The sequence below is a fragment of the Prinia subflava genome, chromosome Z (assembly GCF_021018805.1).
Source record: "Prinia subflava isolate CZ2003 ecotype Zambia chromosome Z, Cam_Psub_1.2, whole genome shotgun sequence".
NCBI lineage: Eukaryota > Metazoa > Chordata > Aves > Passeriformes > Cisticolidae > Prinia > Prinia subflava.
In genome coordinates, this window is record NC_086283.1 from 84,886,348 (window position 1) to 84,906,019 (window position 19,672).

Below are 19,672 nucleotides of genomic sequence, written 5' to 3' on the forward strand. Positions count from 1 at the left end.
ACCTTCGAAGGGTCCCTTGTTCCAACCCCCCTTCCACGTACAGCTACATCTTCCACTAGACCACATTACTCAAAGCTGGCATTTCCAGTGATGGGGGAGACACAGCTTCTCTGGGCAGCCTGTGCCAGAGCCTCACCATCCCCACAGGGAAGAATTTCTTCTATATGCCCAATCTAAATCTACCTTCTTTTATTTTAAAAACATTGTCCCTGATCCTGTCACTACAGGCCTTGGTAAACAATATCTCCCCACCTTCCTTATAAGCATCCTTTACTTACTGAAAAGCCATGATAAAATCTCCCAGAGCCTTCTCTTCTGTGGGATGAACAACATCAACTCTCTCAGCCCATCTGTGCAGGAGGTGTGTTCCAGCTCTCTCCTCATCTTACTGGCTTACTGGCTTCCTCTGGACTTTATTCAATATGCCTGGGTCCCTCTTAGTTGGGGCTGAATGGAGTGCTTCAGCTAGGGTCTCACAAGAGTAAGGAATCACCTGCTGGCAGTGCTGCTTTTGATGCTGGTAGTTAAAGAATAAACAAAAGCAGTCATACCTAATGTTTCATACCTGGAAGACTTTTCTCCCTTGGACCTGTGCACCTGTCTTGGGAGCACAGTGGATGCCAGGACTAAGCCATGCTCTTAGGGAGACCAGCAGCACGAATCACGCCAGCTGAGTCAGGAGCACTGTCCGTGAAATGTGCTCCCTTTCCCACTGGGCTTTACCAGGTTTGCCCAAATGAGTTGGTGGCCTGATCCAGAACGTGCTCAGTCCAGGAGTGGGAAGCAGTTTCAGAGTAAAAGCTCAGCAGTTATCTTGCCTTTGGCTTCCTGCCTGCTGCCACAGCCGTGCTGTGCGTAGGCATGTTTACATTTCCCCCGGCTGGGGCTCGCGGGGCCGTATAAAGGCGCGGCGCGGGGCGCACGCAGCCCCAGTGCCCGCACGCAGCGCGCTCAGGATGGCACAGCCCGGGGCCGTGCTGGGCATCTTCGCCGTGTTCCTTCACACCGCCTTTGGGGAAAGTGGTTGCACCTCAGCAGACGGTGATGGTGAGTCATTTCATCTTCATCTTTCCACTCATGTATGATCTTGAAAAACCTGGTTAAGAGCTCCAGAATGCAACTGTGTGATTAAATATACTCCTGTTTTAACTTCCAATCTCTCTTTAGTGCCTGAGGTGGAGCTGGGGGATACCTATTTAATTTAACCCCCAAATCTGCTGTCCTTATAATCAAATCCACATGAAATAAAGGAGACCATAACTGTATGCACAGGGTATGCAGTGCCAAACCTGTTAATCATTGTTGTAGCTAGTGTTTGTGTGGGAACTTATGTCTGGGAAGAGGGATAACTTCACCCTTCTGCACCCATAGCTGACATTAGAGACGGGTGAGGTTCTGGCTTCTTTTGCTCTTGCCAGTCTCCTCCAAATAAAATGTTTTGATGTAACTCAAACTTGGCCCAAACTGTTCCACTTCAAAAGTCAAACTTTTACATTTTCTTTTTGCAGTTTCATCAGCTGTATCTGGGATATCGTCCCAGTCTCCCAAGGAGCATGGCTGATGCAGCAACTCAGGCAGGGAGTTCTCACAGCACATCCCTAACAGCATTCATCCCCTACTCAGCAAATAATTATAAATTAACAACACTTTAAATTCAGCCTTATTGTAGACTTCATGGTCTCAAAGAAACAAAAATTATTCAGCAGCATCAAGATCAAAAACATAAATAAGCAGTATATAAAAACATAATAAGTAGAAATAAAACCACTGTTTCAGGCTGCTATTCCTTTTCTCAACAGGGAGATGAAAAATTTGATTTAGAGATTCAGTCCAAGATCTGCTAAACTCTTATTTGTCTGGTACTAAACAAACAGCAATGACAGTAGTTTGTGCACTATGTCTGAAGGACATGGGCTATCAGTTATGGGTAGGTTAGAGATCCATTGTTTGGGAACAAAAGAATTTTCAGGTTTTAGGAGGAGAATGGTTGTGTTCTTGTGCTGTCTCTCAGTTAGGGAATATAATTTTTCCCTGGGTGTTATGTATTTTAACACATGTATCCAGACAGTTGTACATACACAAGCATGTACATAGACAGGACATACATTATGAGTTTTTTTCATCAAAAGAAATCGGGGATTGGCTCAGAACCACATCTAACCACCCTGGGGTTTTTATTTGCCATTTATTCATACAACTGGCAGCTGTTTAGAGCCAGCTTCAGAAAGCAGCTATGGTGAGGAATGTTCAATGCTAGTGATTTATTGTTGGTGTCGCTGAAATCTTCAGGGCTTCTCAAAATCAGATATGATTAGACCTTTGCTTGTTTTATCACTAATATGAATAGATCATGATTTTCTTATACTTGAAGACAGATTGAGAAAATCCACACTGAGCAATTAGCAGCTTTTATGACTTCTTAATGAATCTCCTGGTTTTGGCCAACAAACTAAGTAATCCAGGGTAAAATCAGCCATGATGGATATTTGACTTTCACTTGTTGCCTCTCTAATTTGCCCTGCCCCCTTACAAAGTGCCAGTAGCCAGCTCAGGCATGAAGTTGCCCTAATGGGCACTCCCATGGGCAGAGGAGGGAAGAGCTGATTGCAGCACCTGCCTCCATCTCCTCCTCTCTTCTGAGCATCAGGCTGCCTCCCAGCCAGGAAGAAGGGCTGGTAATCCCCAACAGGCCTCAGAGAGCTACAGGCAAAGCTAAGGAGGGTGCAGGGGGCACGGGAGGCTCATGAGCAGGGCACCCTCAGTGGTCCTCCTGCTGACAGCTGTAGGGTTTCTCCAACATCTAAACTATTGTGACTAAACCAGCCTGAATCACATCAGTGCTAGAGGTCTCACAATTACTCTGTCCATGGAGACAGTCAGTGTTTACCTGGGCCCTTGGTGTCATGCATTGCTGTCAGTGCTGGCAGCTCTAGAGCATAAAGCTGAAGCATGTCCTTAGCCTCTGCTAACATCCTTCTCCTCCTAAAGGCTCCTGAGATTCCTTCTGTGGTTTGAACCATCCTGCTGGGTGCTGTCCAAACCCTAGAGAGAACCATTTCTGTGAAGGACCTGCCTTGACTGTAGCAGTTTTTATCCCAGTTTAGAATCGCCCATTCCCAAGCCCTGCCTTGATTTCAGCAGAACCAGGTTCATGGCTCTGCCTGGTCTGGGCTTCTCAAGGCAAACATTACAATGGTCTCACAAATTTTTAATTGAGTGAAGAGTCCTTAGCAGTATGAGTCATGTCAGACTCACCAAAACCATTCACGTAGCAAACACATTTGTGCATGGCAATTCTGAGGTTTAGGGCAGAAGTGAGGCTGAGACTACGTGCATACTTATGTCAGACAAGAAAATTAGTCAGCCCAAGGAAAAATCATAGCAGAAATAACATTTCAAGCTGCTTACTTTAACACTGTTCCTGAGGTTTAATTATCATATATTCTATGGTTATTATGTTAGTTCCATGAATAAGGAACCGTATAATCACAACGTGAAAATTCAGTGTCTAAGTGGTACAGTCAGCTTTCCTTCCAGTGTGGCACCAAAGCTGCACTGCCTTGGTTAAACCTTGATGGCTGTTTGAACTACAAGACTAAACCTTTTTTTCTTTTCATTTTGCAACCAAACTGATAGAGAATTAATTCAAATTTCTGTAAATTTTCAGGAAATCTGTAGTGAATAGTTGAATTTTTCTTTTTGATAAGCCATTTATTAATAGGATGATTGTCAGGGTTTTGAGCTGATGCAAAATCTGGCATATATAGTTCGCATATACAGAGATCACCAAGCAGCCACAAAGAAAGGCAGATTAGTCATCCTAACCTTTAAGTTTTAATATTGCCTTGAGTACAAAGCAAGTCTCCTGCCAGTTGCTAGTAAGATCTTAAGAGAGGTTTAGAAGGTGACGTATCTGTGCATGTCAGCTTTGAGTGTATGTATCTATACAAAATATGGTGGGTTGTTTTCCATTTTAAACAGATTCATTTCAGCTTACCTGGTATCCCTCAGATTTTGAATATACATATTTTAAGATACACACTTTTACCCACAAATATGCAACAGTATGTGGTACATATTTCTGTACAAGCACACTTGCCCTTATGGCACAGGACTGCACCGGACAAGACTCACTTCTGTGAAACTGTTGCAGGACTTGTTCCAGAGCTGAGCTGATCTCTGTGTCTTTGTCTTGAACGTGATGGTTAAATACAGCAGCTTTGTACATGATCTGCTTTTTCTGCATCTCTCTGTGTCTGTGTCTGTGTCTGTGTCTGTGTCTGTGTCTGTGTCTGTGTCTGTGTCTGTGTCTGTGTCTGTGTCTGTGTCTGTGTCTGTGTTTGTGTCTGTGTCTGTGTCTGTGTCTGTGTCTGTGTCTCTGTCTCTGTGCTGCACAGGTTCTCCCCTCAAAGCAGCAACACTGGTAGAGGACGCTGCATTTGTTGTCCTTCAGGGAGATCTGGGCTCCCTGAGCTGTGCTGAGAAGACTAGCAATAATTTCTTAGCACCAGTTTCTCATGGTGATGAATGGCCACTAAATATTAACTCATGGGGGAAGATCTCCCCGTGGTTTTTGGATTAGTGCAGCATCAGGTGCTCCCATCCCATCACAGGAGCTGGTGCAGCAGTCCCCTTTCCTAGCCTCTGCCTGCATTGCTTTTGTGTGTTTCTTGCATTTCTGACTGACTTCTGGACTTCTTCTTTGACTCAAAATCTGACTGCAGATGCTGACCATCATTTTCTCTGAGAGGGATTTGCCATTGGAAATTTTTCAATGGGCATTTCCCCACTCCATTTGTGAGTCTGAGGCACAGATACCCCACAGCAGATAGCAATAGGACAAGGAGGAACAGTTTTAAACTGGCAGAAGAGAGATTTAGATTAGATGCTGGGAAGAAACTCTATACTTAGAAAGTGGTGAAGCTCAGGAACAAGCTGCCTCAACAAGTTGTGGATGCCACATCCCTGGAAAGGTTCAAGGCCAGTTTGGATGGGCCCCTGAGCAAACTGATCTAGTGGGTGTCATTCCTGCCCATGGTGGATTAACTTTATCTTAAATGATCTTTAAGATCCCTTCCAACCCAAACCTTTCTTTGATTCTTTTTCTCACTGCATCAGGTCCCCCACATGGCAAGGACCTGTCTGAGGAATGGATAGCAGAGGACTGAGCAGGGGATCAAGCATAATCCCTTGACTCGTGAAAGAGGTTTATGTATCATGACAGCTACCCTTAACCATTGGTGAAAGGAGTCAGAGGCATTCCTGCCCCTAGGATGCATTAAAGGGGTAATAATAATGACAATGTTATTATTATTAAATAAAATTATGACAATAACCCTTTCCCCTTCACTTGGCCATAGTGGGTGAGATTTTATGAAATGAGGCTAAACTGACATTATCTGCCAAAGAAGACTTCTCTCAGAAGTGTCATTTTTTGCATCACTAGCCTCATACATGCCAAGTGTAGGATTTTAGAATTATGGTTTTAGTCAAATCATGACTGTGTTACTAGTCATTGAAGCAAATTTCAGGAAGCCACGCACTCTGGCAGAAAGTCAGAGATTTCCCTCCTGAGGAAATTCGTGACATTTTGGAAAGCTTTCCAGTAGATTCAAAATGTGACTTAGCTGCCTCATGGCACCAAAATACTCTTGCAAGTGGGTGGACTTCACTGGCATGCAGAGAGAACAGCCTTGAAAGGTGCAAATTAATGGCTTTTAACTTCATTTTGGACAAGGTTTGTCCACTTCTTACAAAAGTGGGTTGATCCTCTTTCTTTCAGGCAGCCACATGAAGAAACAACCTCCTATGCAGTGGAGCTGCAAATCAAATGCACTCACAGATTTGCTTCAGTAACATCTTGTGAATATCTCCTTAGGGACTCTCGGGGATGATGAACCAGACAATTTTGACATTGACTGCTTCAGTCAGCTGGAAATTAAGGACTCCTTTAGCAGCCTGACCTGCAATTTCACTGAGCTGCCTCCTTACAACACTAACTACACCCTGTCTCTGTGGTAAGTGCTGTCAGTCTGTCTCTCGGTAAACACCTGGAAAGTGAAATGCTGTGGGTCACGTTGCCACATGCAGGGAAACAGGGGCAGCAAAGCTAGACAAAATCCTGCTTCAGAGTGTTTGGCTGAGTTTGAGTACCAAGTTTGAGCACTGAGTTTGAGTTTTGTCAAGTACTATATTCAGCAAAGAAGAGTGGTTTACTAAAGCAGAACACAACTCCCTAATGAGGAAAAGAAAGAGCTGAAAGGGTCTCTAGAGGGGATTATAATGTCTCCAATAGTTCTGATCTTGCCTCTGTTGCTCTGGAAAGCCTGTAATATAGATGCCGCCCAACATGAACTGAGAGCTTTTTACTTTAGTTTAAATGGTATTTAAAAATATATATTTTTAAGACAAAAATCCTTGCCATAGGAAATTCTTTAGCAGAAGGTTAATTTTGCACATCCAAGAAAATGCCTGCATCTGGGTTAAGACAAAAACTCAGCTATTGTCTTTGCACATGGAGACATACAAGAAATACACTAAAACAGGCACACAAACCTCCAATAGTTATCAAACACGTCAGCCATCTCCACTTCCTATCAAGACCTTGAGACTCTTTCCACCCTTTTTTCACTGTTACGCCAAGCTGAAGATCAGATTTTGTTTCTTGAGCATAAAGATGCTTTTCCTTTTTCTGTTTTTCCTGAAAGTTGTGTGCCAGCCAAAAAAAGAAGTGGATATTTTTTATAAATCTTCATATACTAGTCATGAATTATTTCCTTCTTTTTTTCTCATAGTTTATTGGAATTTTTCTATTTTCATGGGACTTACTGTGGGTTTTGACTGAAGTTTTATGGCAGTTCTCAAATGTGGGAACCACAGAAATGGAAAAAAAAGCTCTCAAACTGCTGTGTGATTCCTTAGTGGCCAGGCTGACTCTTGACCCTCTACTGGTTACCACCTAAGTCAATTAGAAATTTATCTTCAAAGACCATCACAACATATGGCCCTAAATTTAAAAATAGCAGTGGTAAGGTAATTTTTAAAGATGCAAATGTTTTAATACATAGACCTCCAATTAAATAATTGCACTTTTTTCTCAAGAGCTCCATGACGCTTAATGTGATTCACATCACTTCACTATTGTGCTCAGGGACCATAAGGAAAAACACTATCAATCTCTCAGACTCCTTATTTCCATTGTGTAATTTCTTATTTCCCATGGAGTCTCACCTCAGTGAGATGAGTGAAATGAGAAATATTTACCTTACCTTACGGTAAGTAGTCAAGTCATATTAACACTGAGATGAAATGATTGTCATGTCACTTTGGCCAACAGTACCAAGGAAGACAACAATTATGCCTGCTCCAACATGAAGAAACAGGAAGATGTTTTCTTCTTACAGTTTAATGATATACTCTCAAACAGAGAAGTTTGCATGTACTCTGAGATGAAGAGAAGGGCCTGCAGGAGTCTGGTTGTAACTGACATTGGTGAGACACTTAATATTTTGGATGTTTTTAAAATTATAGGGGTTACTGGGGAAAAAACTGACCAGCACAAAGCCTAAGGGTCTGGATGACATAAAGGCAGCATAAAATAGCATCTTAGCAGGGCATGTAGCCTGGATTGAGGTGTTATCAGAGTGTGGTATTTCCCCTGCTTCAAAGCCAGACATGATTAACCTCCATTCAAAATGCATAGCTGAATTCAGGCTGACTGTGACACTGCCCAGACCCCAAAACAGACGAGTCCCATCCATGGCTGAAGCAGCCGTTCCTGAGAGAGGATGAACTGCCAAGCAGGGACATTTTGTTCATCACTGACTAGAGATTATGCATTTTAGGGACTTCCACCCCACAGATAGTATAAGCCCAGTAGCACAGGGAACACAAGGTTGCAAGATCTCACTTCTCATCATGGTGTATCCTGTAATCTGAACAAGGTGCATCCTGCACTGATAACTGTGAATGGGCTAAGACACACCAGGGACCTCACCACAGACCTTCCTGAGCCAAGAAATAGGAAATTCAAGGGGAGGAGGGGATATACAGAGTGTACTGTTCTTGGTAACCAGTGTCATTATTCCAAGGCAGCAGAGAAGCCTGTGTAGTACAGATTCTTCTCTGTTCTTCTCTGGGGCCACATTGCTTTGTCTCCTGTTGGCAGTAGGCACTGCCACATCCCTCTCTTGTGAAACATTTCTACCACAGTCCAATAGTTTTGTAATAACTGTACATTACATCTTATTTTACGGGCCAGCCTGCACCATCTCTGGCAGTCCCTACTCTACAAACTGTGGAAGATCTAAGTATCTGGGGGTTGCAAGAGTGAGAACAATTTATGGCTATGTGTGTTTTCTTGAGAGGAGAGAGGTATGGGCTCGGTGTTGCTGTGAGAGCTGATGTACTTATGCAAGGTGAATTTAGGAAGCTTCAGCACCACAGCCACAAGTACTTGCAGGTCTCAAGCACATCCAGCTCAGGCTCAGCTTGGGGAGAGCCCTGAGGGCTGCATTTTGGACTTGAGGTACTTGCACAGATGGTCTTTGGCACAGTCTCCTGCAGCCCAGGTCAGATGTGGGTTCATAGCAAGGGTCTGGGAGCCACAGCCCCCTCTGGTCCATCTAACACTGTCAGACTTTGTCCCTCCCTCTGTCCCACTGCCCTGACAGACAGCCACAGTGGTACTTGGGCACAGGTTATTCTCCAGTGTCTCCTCCCAGGTGGGTTTTGCCAGGGGGCCTCCATCTCTGGCACTGGCTAGAGGAACTGAATTTCAGGCCTTCAAACTGCCACAGGGGTGAGCATGCTCAGGAATTGCTTTCCAAGGCTAAAAGTCATATCCCTCACAAGCACCTCCCCTACTGGTCAAACTACTTCTCTGGCAGGTCAAAACCCAAGCCCAGGGATATCAGGATCAGAGTGTAAGGATAAGCTGGGGCTCAGCATGAGGATTGTCTAACTCAGGACAGCTCTTCCTCAAGACAGGTCACCCTACAGGGCTGTAACTTGTAGTAGACTTTTTTTTTTACATTTCAAACCCTGTTTATTTTCTAGTAACAATATGCTGCTCCTGTTACATCCTGGTTTGTTGTCATTTGCAGTGAAGCCAGAAGTACCATTTGCTATAAATATCACATATGAAAGGGAGGCAAATGAATATCTTATTCGTTACTGTACACCACACTCAAGGAAAAAATACTTAAAGGACAAATTAATACACGAAGTAGCCTATCGGCAGAAAGAACACACTTGGAAGGTAAGTGGTGATGTATTGGTCTGCTTACATTGATTTCCAAAATTGAACATTATCAAAACTACCTGTACCATGTAAAAATGATCAAATCTGCATTTCTGCATATCTCCATCTGAAAACTTGGAAAGGTGCAATATTAGGCATTTGGAATTTTCATCAGTCAAAAGAGGTTTCTTTCATTTGGGCTTTGCAGTGGGAATAGAATACATAACGTGTTGAACCATTCTAAGTCTGCTGTTTGCTGTGGTGATTTTGCTGTTATTTTCTGTGCTCATCAGTCAGTAAAGCGTGTGACCTCTTTACTTACTTTGCAAGTTTCTTCCCATCTCCTATTCCATTAAACCCTTCCAGGCTTCCAGTGTAGTCCTGCAGCCCTCCCACCCTCAGGCTGCCTGTGGACTGGGTCTGACTGGGGCTGCCCAGCTGCAGGGATCTCTGTGTCCACTGCCACCCAGGGCAGCTGTGCAAAAGCTAGTCACAGTGTTTGAAAGCATGGACTACACTTGAGTTTTACAGAGGGAACACACTGTTGTCCACAAAAATTAGATTTATTACCTGGAGTGCAACAAGCCAGTAATTACACACTGGAGAGAAACATTGATTGTTCCAGTTGCACAAGCCTGGGTGTTCAGTGGTATTCCACAAATCAAGTGATGCCTAAAGGCATCACAAGCACACCAACTACAAAAACCTTTTATTATTTATACCTTTTAGCAAACAAACTAATTAGTGTTCCTTGGCCACGAGTTACATAGTTCTCTCATTAGTTAGTGTTCCATCAGTTAACGATTCTCTCACATCTCATGCTAATTAGCCCGCAGGCTCAGTCTTTGTCTTCTCTGGAGCTGGTGGCTCTCATGACCCGGTGGGCCATGAGTCAGCAGTCGTGATCTGCTCCTGTCAGAATCGCCTTCTACCCAGTTCACAGGTGATTCAGCACAGTCACCAAGTTGTCTTTATTAGTTTCCTCCTTACCTTGGGAGTTCTGCCAAATGTCCTCTATTATGGCCCAAAACTTCTGCACTCTTTGTGCCTGTTACCATCACTACATCCTTCTTCCCAAGCTTTGTTAACCTCCTCCCAGGTCCCACATCATCGAAGCATGTCAAACCTCAACAAGGCAATTCTACCCACAAGTAATTTATTTTTCTAACATCTGGACATCACTTAGAGCTTGCTTATTGACTGCTCTCTGTTTCACAGATTAAATCTCCCTCCTTGTTGATTAGGCTTGAAAATACAGGAAGTTCAAACATCAAAGAACTAAAGGGAAAAAGAAAATGGATTCAGGCACTGAAATGCATTGAAATGGAGACCACCTGAGCTGCACTGCAGGATTTCAGCTTCTTCCCTGTACCTGCCCTCTCAGACATTTGTCATTTTATACTACAAAAATATATTTTTTCCCCATCCCTCCTCTGAGCCTTTTCAGGGAAGCATATATTTCCTACTGCAGTGTCAGCTGCTGCAGAGCACAGTTAATACTTGCAACTGTTTTCCAAAAAAGCTTTTACCCGGCATTTGTCTCTCTTCTCAATTCTATCTGGACTACACTGCTGTTTAACTAGGCTGATGCCCTGATAAGCACCCGTGTAATATCTAGAGAGATGGAGTAGACAGCACAGTATTTCAGGGATGCACCTGATCTCACATATTTTGATGAACTCGAGGATAAATTTCTACTGCCTGCTGGAAAAATAATGTTGTTTTTTTGTGTGTGTGTGTGTTTAGATAATAGAGTCACAATACCTTCAGATAAAACTGCTGGGGCAAAATCTTGAAAATGAAGTATTGTATGAGGTGAAAGTACGTTCTAAGCCAAATGGAGATTATTTTAAGGGCACATGGAGTGAATGGAGCACTTCCAAGAGCTTCAAGACAGCAAGAGAGCATCATTCCACAGAAAGCTGTAAGAGCTGAAAACTCTTTGATCCTTCTGGAGGAAAGCAGAGCTGGGGGCCTGGGCTCCATGGACAGCCTCAGCAGCAGCAGGGATGAGAGAATGGGGAGGGAAGAGCCGTCAGCAGGGTCAGCCCTCACAGACACAGGCACTCCAAGGAGGTGACTCACAGAGCAGCTGGGTTGCTCTGGTCTGGGGCTGGCTTTCCATGAAGATTTAAATCTCACTCAAAGGCAATAAGGTCAGAGGAAATGCTGCTATGAGAGCATGAGGGTGTGGGTGCAGAGGGAGATGAAGGCTGACTCACTTCTTGCTGCTGGCTGGCTTGCCAGGAGAAGGAAGAGCTTGTACAAGGCATTTTGGGTGAGGCACAAAGAGCTGTGAAAGGCAACCCATTTCAAGACCCTGGGCTTGGGTGTGAATATGGCACTTGAATCAAAAACACAATATGGATAGTCTCCTCACTGCACATGAATAATCTTTGTGGTCCTTGGGTCCCTTCAGTCCCCAGGGGCTCAGCATTCCAGATGTTAGAAGTAATCTCTGTGCTGCTGTGAGGACACAGCGAGTGCTGGTTTCAGTGCATGGGGGGTGACAGCACACTTCAAGCTGCTTTAATCCAGTTTATGAACCCAGCTCAAGGCTCAGCCAAGTGCAGCCTATCATTTACCTCCCTCATGGAGGCAGGAGAAATGAGCTATTGCATCAGCCCAGTGATAGGCAAGTGATATGCTTTGTGTTAATTGCTAGTTCATCATCTGAAAAGACTTCACTGTTATGGTGGCTTATGGTGAGACATTTACATTGGCTGATGTTGTTTGTTTTCCTTTAGATAGCAGTGTGGTCATGGTCATATTCTCCATCGTGGGATTCATGCTGTCCGTTGGTATGATTGCACTAATGGTAGTTTTTTGGGAAAACAGGTAATCTCTTTGTATTGGAAAAGGTGTTGGAACCCAGTCCTGTTCTGACAGTCTTACTGCTTTCCCTGTCATACTTGAGAACTACTCTCCCTTCATCTCTGGAACTCTGTATCAGGCTGATGGCAGGCAAAGGGTAGAAATGAGCAATATAAGAGACAGTGTTGGCAGGCAGAAGATGACCTGCCACTTGGACCAGACTTCAGTCTTGAGTTCAAAACACTGGGACTTTTGGCGAGCCAAGGTCACCACAAAACACTTAAAAGACTCAGTGTCCCACTGAAGGCAAATTTATCTCACAAACTTCAAGCAAAATCCAGAAAAGAAAGGGACTTGTGGGTTTTAGTTAACTCCTAAGAAGCGTGGAAACAGCATGCCAGGGTGATGACCTCTTTCACTTGCACAGGCTGAGTCAGCCAGGGTGTTTGCTCCACAGTGCTTTCAGAAGCAGCAGGGCAGAGCCCTCTGCAGCTGGGGCTTGATGGTGTCAGACACCAGCCTGGCCAAATCCTCCTCCAGCCAGTCATGAGGCAAGATGAGGCTGAAGTGGGACTAAGGATATATTCATTATGCAAGAAGTCCTTGGCCTGCATCAGGGTTTTTTCATGTATCTGCTACACAGCAGTAGATGAATAACTGTAAATATGTTTTTAATGACACAGCTCACTAGAGCTGATAAGCTTAAGAAAACAAACAGATGTGTAGATAATGTTATGAAACTAGAATCTGGAGGGACAAAACCCAAGTTTAACGGTAGAAGATGAACTCCTTGCCAGGCAGAAAGCCCAGGACTCTTCAGTGACATTCAGAGCAGTCTGTCCATGACACCAGCTCAAGAGAGGTAACTTTGTGTGAGCTGCTTTTTGGGACAACACTTGGGCTGGGCTAACTCCAGAGTAACACATGGGAATTACCTGGCACTATTAAACATGGGGATTACCTGGCTAGTGCTAGTTGGCCTCAGCTATACCATACCACAGACAATTTTAATAATTAAACATTTTAGACACTGGAGTTATCTGCCCTAATGCTCCTTTATTCTCAAGTATAGAGGTAGCTTGAGATTTCTTGTTCTTGCATTTTACTGTTGTTGGGAACCTGCAGTTCTCTAACTTTGCTACAAGTTTTGCTTATATAAAACTGCAGCAAAAAGAGGTGAGACTTTTTGATCCCAGACATTTGCATTTTAAAAAGAAGAGAGTTTTATACATGTGCATATACATAGACACATAAATGAAATTAAATATATATTCATATACATGTATAATTGTAAGACTGCAATGACTGAATATTAAATGGACAACATTCTCTAGATACATCATAGCTAAGAGTATCAAACAGCACCACACCAGAACTTTGTTAATCAAGGCAGTAAAAATGAGACCTGTGGAACAAAGCTACAGGACAGATGTCTGAAGCTCAAATTGCTGACCAAGGAATGGGACAAAATGCCATTTTTTAAATTAATTGTACATGCAGACTCAAGTATCAACAAATTTCCACTTTAACCACAGCATCTTCTTGCACTTGCAGAAAACAGTTTCACTACACAGAACACTGTTAACACAGCTAGATGAAAACAAGCATCAAACTCTTTGCTAGTTTTATTTGCTGCATTTCCAGTGACAATTTGTGCACTCCAAAAAACAGTGACTTTTTGGTGATCTTCACAATTCCTCTTCTCTTGTCTGGTTTATTCTGAGGCTTCCCTGTCTTCATTTTGGATAATGCCAGCCAGCCCTAAGGCTTTGTGATAACTAGTACAAATGATGAAATAATGAACCTCTGATACCACAACACAGCCTTCTTACACTGCTTTTTGTCTACTGTTGTTGTTTCAGGATCAAGCCTGCTGTATGGCCAAACCTTCCTGACCATAAAAAAACGCTGGAGCAACTATGCAAGAAGCCAAAAAACGTATGTTCTTCTACTGTTCCTTACACCTGAATATAGACTCTTGGGGAAAAAACTAATACTCCTGAGAGACAGTATTTGCATTTTCTGCATGACCTAGGACATCTTTCAGATATTACTTCTACATTTCACTTAAGAGAGGCCACATTTGCTCATGCAGATGTCAGTCAAAGGTATGGAAATACACAATTGATCTTCTGCCTGTGGTTTGACTTGTGCAAAGTAACTACAGAGGTCCTGGGAAGTTGATGTATGAAGAAAGGCTGAAGGAATCAAGTTTGTTTATAGAAGAAAAGAAAGCTTTGGGTGGAGAATACTACTTACAACCTTCCAATATCTAAGGTGTATGTAGAGAGATAGGAAAGGTGATCTCACCACAAGGCTGTGTGGTGACAGGACCAGAAGCAACAAGCGTGTGTTACTTAAGGCAAACTTCTTCCAGACACAAGGAAAGAATCTTTCTTGTGAAAATAATTACATACTGTGTAGCCTGCCCCAAGACAAGGTAGGTTCTTCTTTGTGAATATGCTGAAGGCTTGACATGACAGGGCTCTGAATAGCCTAATCCAGGTCCTGCTTCTGGCAGAAGGTTGGACTCCACAGCTCCTTTCCAACCAAGATGCTTTCTTTGGTGATTCTATGAAACTGTGATCATGGGGCTGGATGGGGACCTTTTGAAAACATCCCTGGTGATGTCCATGTACCCTGACATGGCCAGCAGCATTGTTCATACATCATGCAGTTTATGAACTTCTTTTCCAGTTAAAAGCCAGATGGACAAGTAAGTCATTGGTGCTGCTTACTCCAGGTAGATCAGCATGTTCTTAATTTCATAGGAGGCCTAACACAGCTCTCCCAGCCCCTGTGCTCTCCAGTTCAGGGATTCCTAACGTGTTTCAGGAAGTTGTGGCAATTTTTTTTACTTCCCTTGCTGCTAAATTAGGAAGAAAAAACTGAAAGAAACCACCTGGGTGGACACACTCCTTCCTGTGAAATGGCAGGCATGCAATAAATGCAAGTCTCAGAAAAGTCTCTGAAACACTGTATATAGCATAAAACACTTTCCAGGGGTACTGCCCAGAGGAGGACATGGGATAGATGAAGTTAATAGGGACAGGGATTTTCAGATGTGATAGTTTATTCTCTGCTAACCTATTGTCCAGGCCCCTCAGAGTTACACCCGAAGTTAAAGAAATAATAAATATCCTTCTTAAATCAAATAAATAATCAAATTTATTTATTTTTTTATCTTTTATTTATCTTTGTTTATCTTTTCTCTTACACTACCACCCACTGTTGACTAACTGTGCTGTTCCCTTTGCCACACAGAATTTTGATATAAGCTTTAACCCAGAGAGTTTTGGTTATGTTCATATCCATAAAGTGGATGGCCTTTGGGCAAAATGTGAGCTGGAAAATTTTCTGCAACCATCAATTGCTCCAGAGACAAGCCTTCCAGAAAAATTCAGGAGTGGATCGGACCTGAAGATGATCCCTGTGATGGCAGACAAAAACAACCTAAACCTGCCAATGTCTGACAGAGGAGTCTGGCCAGCCGGAGCCCTGCACAGGCTCCTGAGCACCAGCCACTGCAGCTGCAGCTCCGGCACGTACGAGGTTTGCCACGGCAACAGGGTGCCCCTGCACAACAATAGTTTCAACCTTTCCTCCACTTGTTCCCTGGATCCTTCTGGCCAGCCCCATCCAGAGCCCCTAAATGATGACACCATATCCCAGATGCTGCCTAACAGAGACATGAGATCACCAAACAATGAGGAAGCCTATGTCACAATGTCCAACTTCTACAAAATTCAGTAAATCTCACATGAATTACAGCATGCATTTTTTTTTCTCTACCACAAGCAGGATGCTGAAGCTTTTTGGTTTTGTTTTCCTGTATCCTGTGAGTTCCCACCTCGCTCACGCACTCTGCTCACGGTGCAATGCTACACCTGCCGGGAAGTGGGTTCTCCTGCACCCCTGTGAGAAGCAGCCTATCTCAGCATTCAGTATGCTGCTAGCAGTCTTCACTGATGCAGAAATTAAATGTAATTCAACCTGATTTTGATCTTCAAATCTGATTAATCCAGCGCAGCGAAAATGCAGTCCCAGCTATGGATCACAGCATGTCTTACAGAAATTAATGAAGTCTTTTGTTACCCTCTTGGTTACAGAGTTAAGCTTATATTAATGCCTTAGCAAGAAATATGGCAATAAATAGCTTTTAAATAGAATCCAATCTCTTTTAAATACTGGTGGTCAAGACTTATTCCCCCCCAGTCAATCAAAAGACAGTAAAAAAACCAAACAGACAGAAAATTAGAGTTGATATCAAGTATTAGTCGCCTGGGGATTCAGCAGCTTCAACACCACAATGAGAGCTGAGTGCCCAGCAAAAATGTTAAATGGGCCCACCTAAGGGAGATGTTTCCTGAGATGGATTTAGGTTTTGGTGGAGTTTATTGTTGTTGTTTTGGGTAGTTTTGTTGTTGTTGTTGTTCTGTGTTTTTGGTTTTTTTGTTGGTTGGTTTTGGTTTTGGTTTTGGTTGTTTTGTTTCGTTTTTTCTTTTGACGCAAATTAAAACAAAGAAAACCCATTACTTTGTGCTATTGGCAAAGATCTGCCATTAAGCTAATTACAGGATCCACAGATCCTGTAATTCTAATTCTTCTTCTTCTAATACTTTTGAGGTCTTCAACATTTCATGTACTAACTAGGCAAAGCAAAGTCCTTTCTCTTCCTGGAAGTCTGTAAATTCCATGATGCTATCCTTTTCTGCAGCTTTCATGCAATTATTAGTGTAGCATCCCAGAGTGCTTTCCATTCCAGAGGCTGGGCTGACCACGTTTGTTTACTAGCATTATTCACAATGGCTGTGACTACACACAAATACTATGAATTTGAACAGACAATGTTCTCATGCAGCATTCAACATAGGAAGATGGAGGGAATGTCATGGATCCTACCAGTGGTCACAAGATCTGAGTTTTTTAAAATAACTTATAGTTTACCAGGAGATGTTTTTTGTTTGTTGGGGGTTTTTTGTGGGTTTTGGGGTTTTTTTGCATTGTGGCTTTTTTTCTTTATAGTATTACATTTATAGGTTTTTTTACATTATGGCTGAGCCACTTCACAGTCCTCCTTGGATGCTGCGTATTCTGGAGCACACACTTGGAGATAAAGCTGCTACAGCCACATGGTTGCATGACAGCAAAACGGTGTGGCCATGGGACATCCAAGCTGCTTTCTTGCACTCTCAACTTGGGGTTCACCTCGTTGTGCAGTCTCATCTCCTCTAGCTCTTTTAAATTCTCCTTTACCTGGTTGTAACCACATTCCCAGAGTCTAAGGGTGAAAAGAGTACTCCCTTATCCTCAGAGGATGAGATGCTCAGATTTGTTCTGACTGGTAATGGTCACGAAGATGTTGCAAAACCTCAGCTGCTTCCATCTGCCTCTGCCAAGACAGCTTAGTGCCACCAGAGCAGCAGAATGAATCAGATCACTGAACATCTCTTGTGGCCTTGTTTCAAGAATATATGGCAGAGAGTGGGGCTTGCATTAAACTCAGTTGTTTGAATCAGAATCTAATGCTGCAGGAAACAGTACAAGCCAAACAGCAATTCTGGACCACATCAAGCCAAAACCAGCCTTCCCAAGACAGCACTCTACTTCTTCCACCTCCAACCAGCACCACGGAAACTTTCAAGTGGGGAGAACTTAACAGCTACTGTGTGCAAAGGGGCCTCAGATTTGGCTCACGACATTCCAGTGACATTTTACAGAATGGTTTTTATTGCTGTTCACCACCAAATGAAGCATTAATTGATGCAGAAGAAAAAGACCAAAGCCCTGGGCATTAATTTGCTTTATAGCGCTTGTATTTCCTTTGAAAAATGAGCTGCTGATAAAGCTTATACTGTGAGAACTTGCACAGTGTGACTGTAGATACAGACAGACTATACTGGAATGATGCCTTCTTCCAGTGACACAGCAACAAAGAAAAAGGGGATAGAAGAAGAAGCAAAAGCACATCAGGAAAATCCTCTGCAGTATGTGCTATGGTACCTTCAATTTTTGTAATTCTGTAACATTTGTTGGATGTACGCAGATATAACCACTTTTGTTTTGCAAAAAAAAAATAAAAATAAATAAAGCCAAATATGCACCAAAGCCAAAAACACCACAAGCATTTCCTGTCTATGAGCAAGTTATATATAGTCCATATATGAGGATACAGCCATGGCTATGTCTGGACAATCTGTCAAGTAGTTTCCTTATTCTATAACAATTTCTCCAGAGCTGTCCACAAACTCCCATCTGCCTCAGTATTCACACAGGAGATTTGCTCAGCTTTCACACCCTTTATGCACTTTAGCTCAGCACAATTTTCCATCTCCCCTTTCTGCCTCTAGTGCTCTTACTCAGCTCTACACTCAGACCCAGCTTGCTGACACTGATTTCTCTGTAGCTGCTCTATGGCACAGTGCCTGGAGCTGCCTGCTCCTTTCTGCTGTGTGCCCACTGGGCTCCAGCCCCTTTGCTGCAGCTGTGGTGCCACACAGATGCTCTCCCATCTTTGCTTCTCCCCTTGTCAATATGCAGCTCATGCAAACCCCTCCTACCACTATAAGCTACCTACCACTCTCCCTCCTGCACTATGCAAATATCTCTTAGCTGCACACAAATAAACTTAGACTATTGTCAGTTATAACAATGAGTCACGGTCTAATTCTAATGATGCTGAAAAATGCTGATTACATCTCAAGGCAATAGTCATCCCCAGCTTAAAGCATTAGTTTGTTTACCACCTTTACCAGTTTGTTCTTCCCCTTCTGCACATTCATTAGACAGGCTGAAAAAACACACACAAATGCTGTGCGTGTCAGTGGGGCAGCAGACGACCAGCTAAGTGTGGAGAGCAGGAGGACTGCTTCTGCCAAGGTGGAGGGATGGCTGAATGCTTGTGATGTGCAGTAAAGTCTGGGCTAGGAAATAAATGTGGAAAGGGTGGCCTGACAAGCATTGCTACAGGCACATGTGGCTAAATCCAGGGCCATTTTTGGCAGGAAGAAACTGACTACAAAGCCATCTCTTCTGGCAGCAAGGAACATGATGGTGCTGGCAGGGTATTTCTGCAGGGCAGGAGTACAGCTTCTTAGTAATAGTGTTTATTGATTTGAAGGCCTGTGTTTGTACAGTGATACAGCAGTGCTGCAGCCTAGGGGGAGAAGCAGTTGGATTTTAGTCAATACACTTTTAAATCAAGCTAGTTATCTCTGTGGTTGTGGCGTTTCTGAAACTATCATTTAAAAACAGATAAAATGCGATGTAAAGAAGAATTACCACCTTTGTGAAGAATTATTTGTAGAGTCAAGAACCTCCTTATTACTGTGATCATGAAAACACCCAAATTAGCATTCCTGCATCACAGAGCATTGGCAAAACAAATCTAATGTACAGACACAGAAGGAAATAACTGATAATGCCAGAAAATGCATTTGCTGAATTACACCGACTACAGCATCCCTCGCTCACGTGGCAGCTCCAGGTTTCCGTCAGGATGGCTTTTCCTTGGCTTCTAAGCGCCACCTGCTGAAACACAAACCACGTGTCAGGGCCCAGCACTCGGACACTTGGCTGGTGCCATCACATCGTGCAGCTCCAAAACCTTTGCTCAGA

General features: G+C 43.2%; 1 protein-coding gene across 1 annotated transcript; it reads left to right on the forward strand.

Annotated features, from left to right (window-relative positions):
• The first annotated feature begins 809 nt into the window (after nucleotides 1-809).
• IL7R (interleukin 7 receptor) lies at nucleotides 810-18,171 on the forward strand. Its single transcript, XM_063423723.1, has 8 exons — nucleotides 810-1,047; nucleotides 5,879-6,017; nucleotides 7,337-7,491; nucleotides 9,105-9,259; nucleotides 10,988-11,165; nucleotides 11,989-12,079; nucleotides 13,918-13,993; nucleotides 15,320-18,171. Exons 1-8 carry the CDS (start codon nucleotides 957-959, stop codon nucleotides 15,806-15,808), a joined length of 1,374 nt encoding a protein of 457 aa, XP_063279793.1. The 5' UTR covers nucleotides 810-956; the 3' UTR covers nucleotides 15,809-18,171.
• The last annotated feature ends 1,501 nt before the right edge of the window (nucleotides 18,172-19,672 follow it).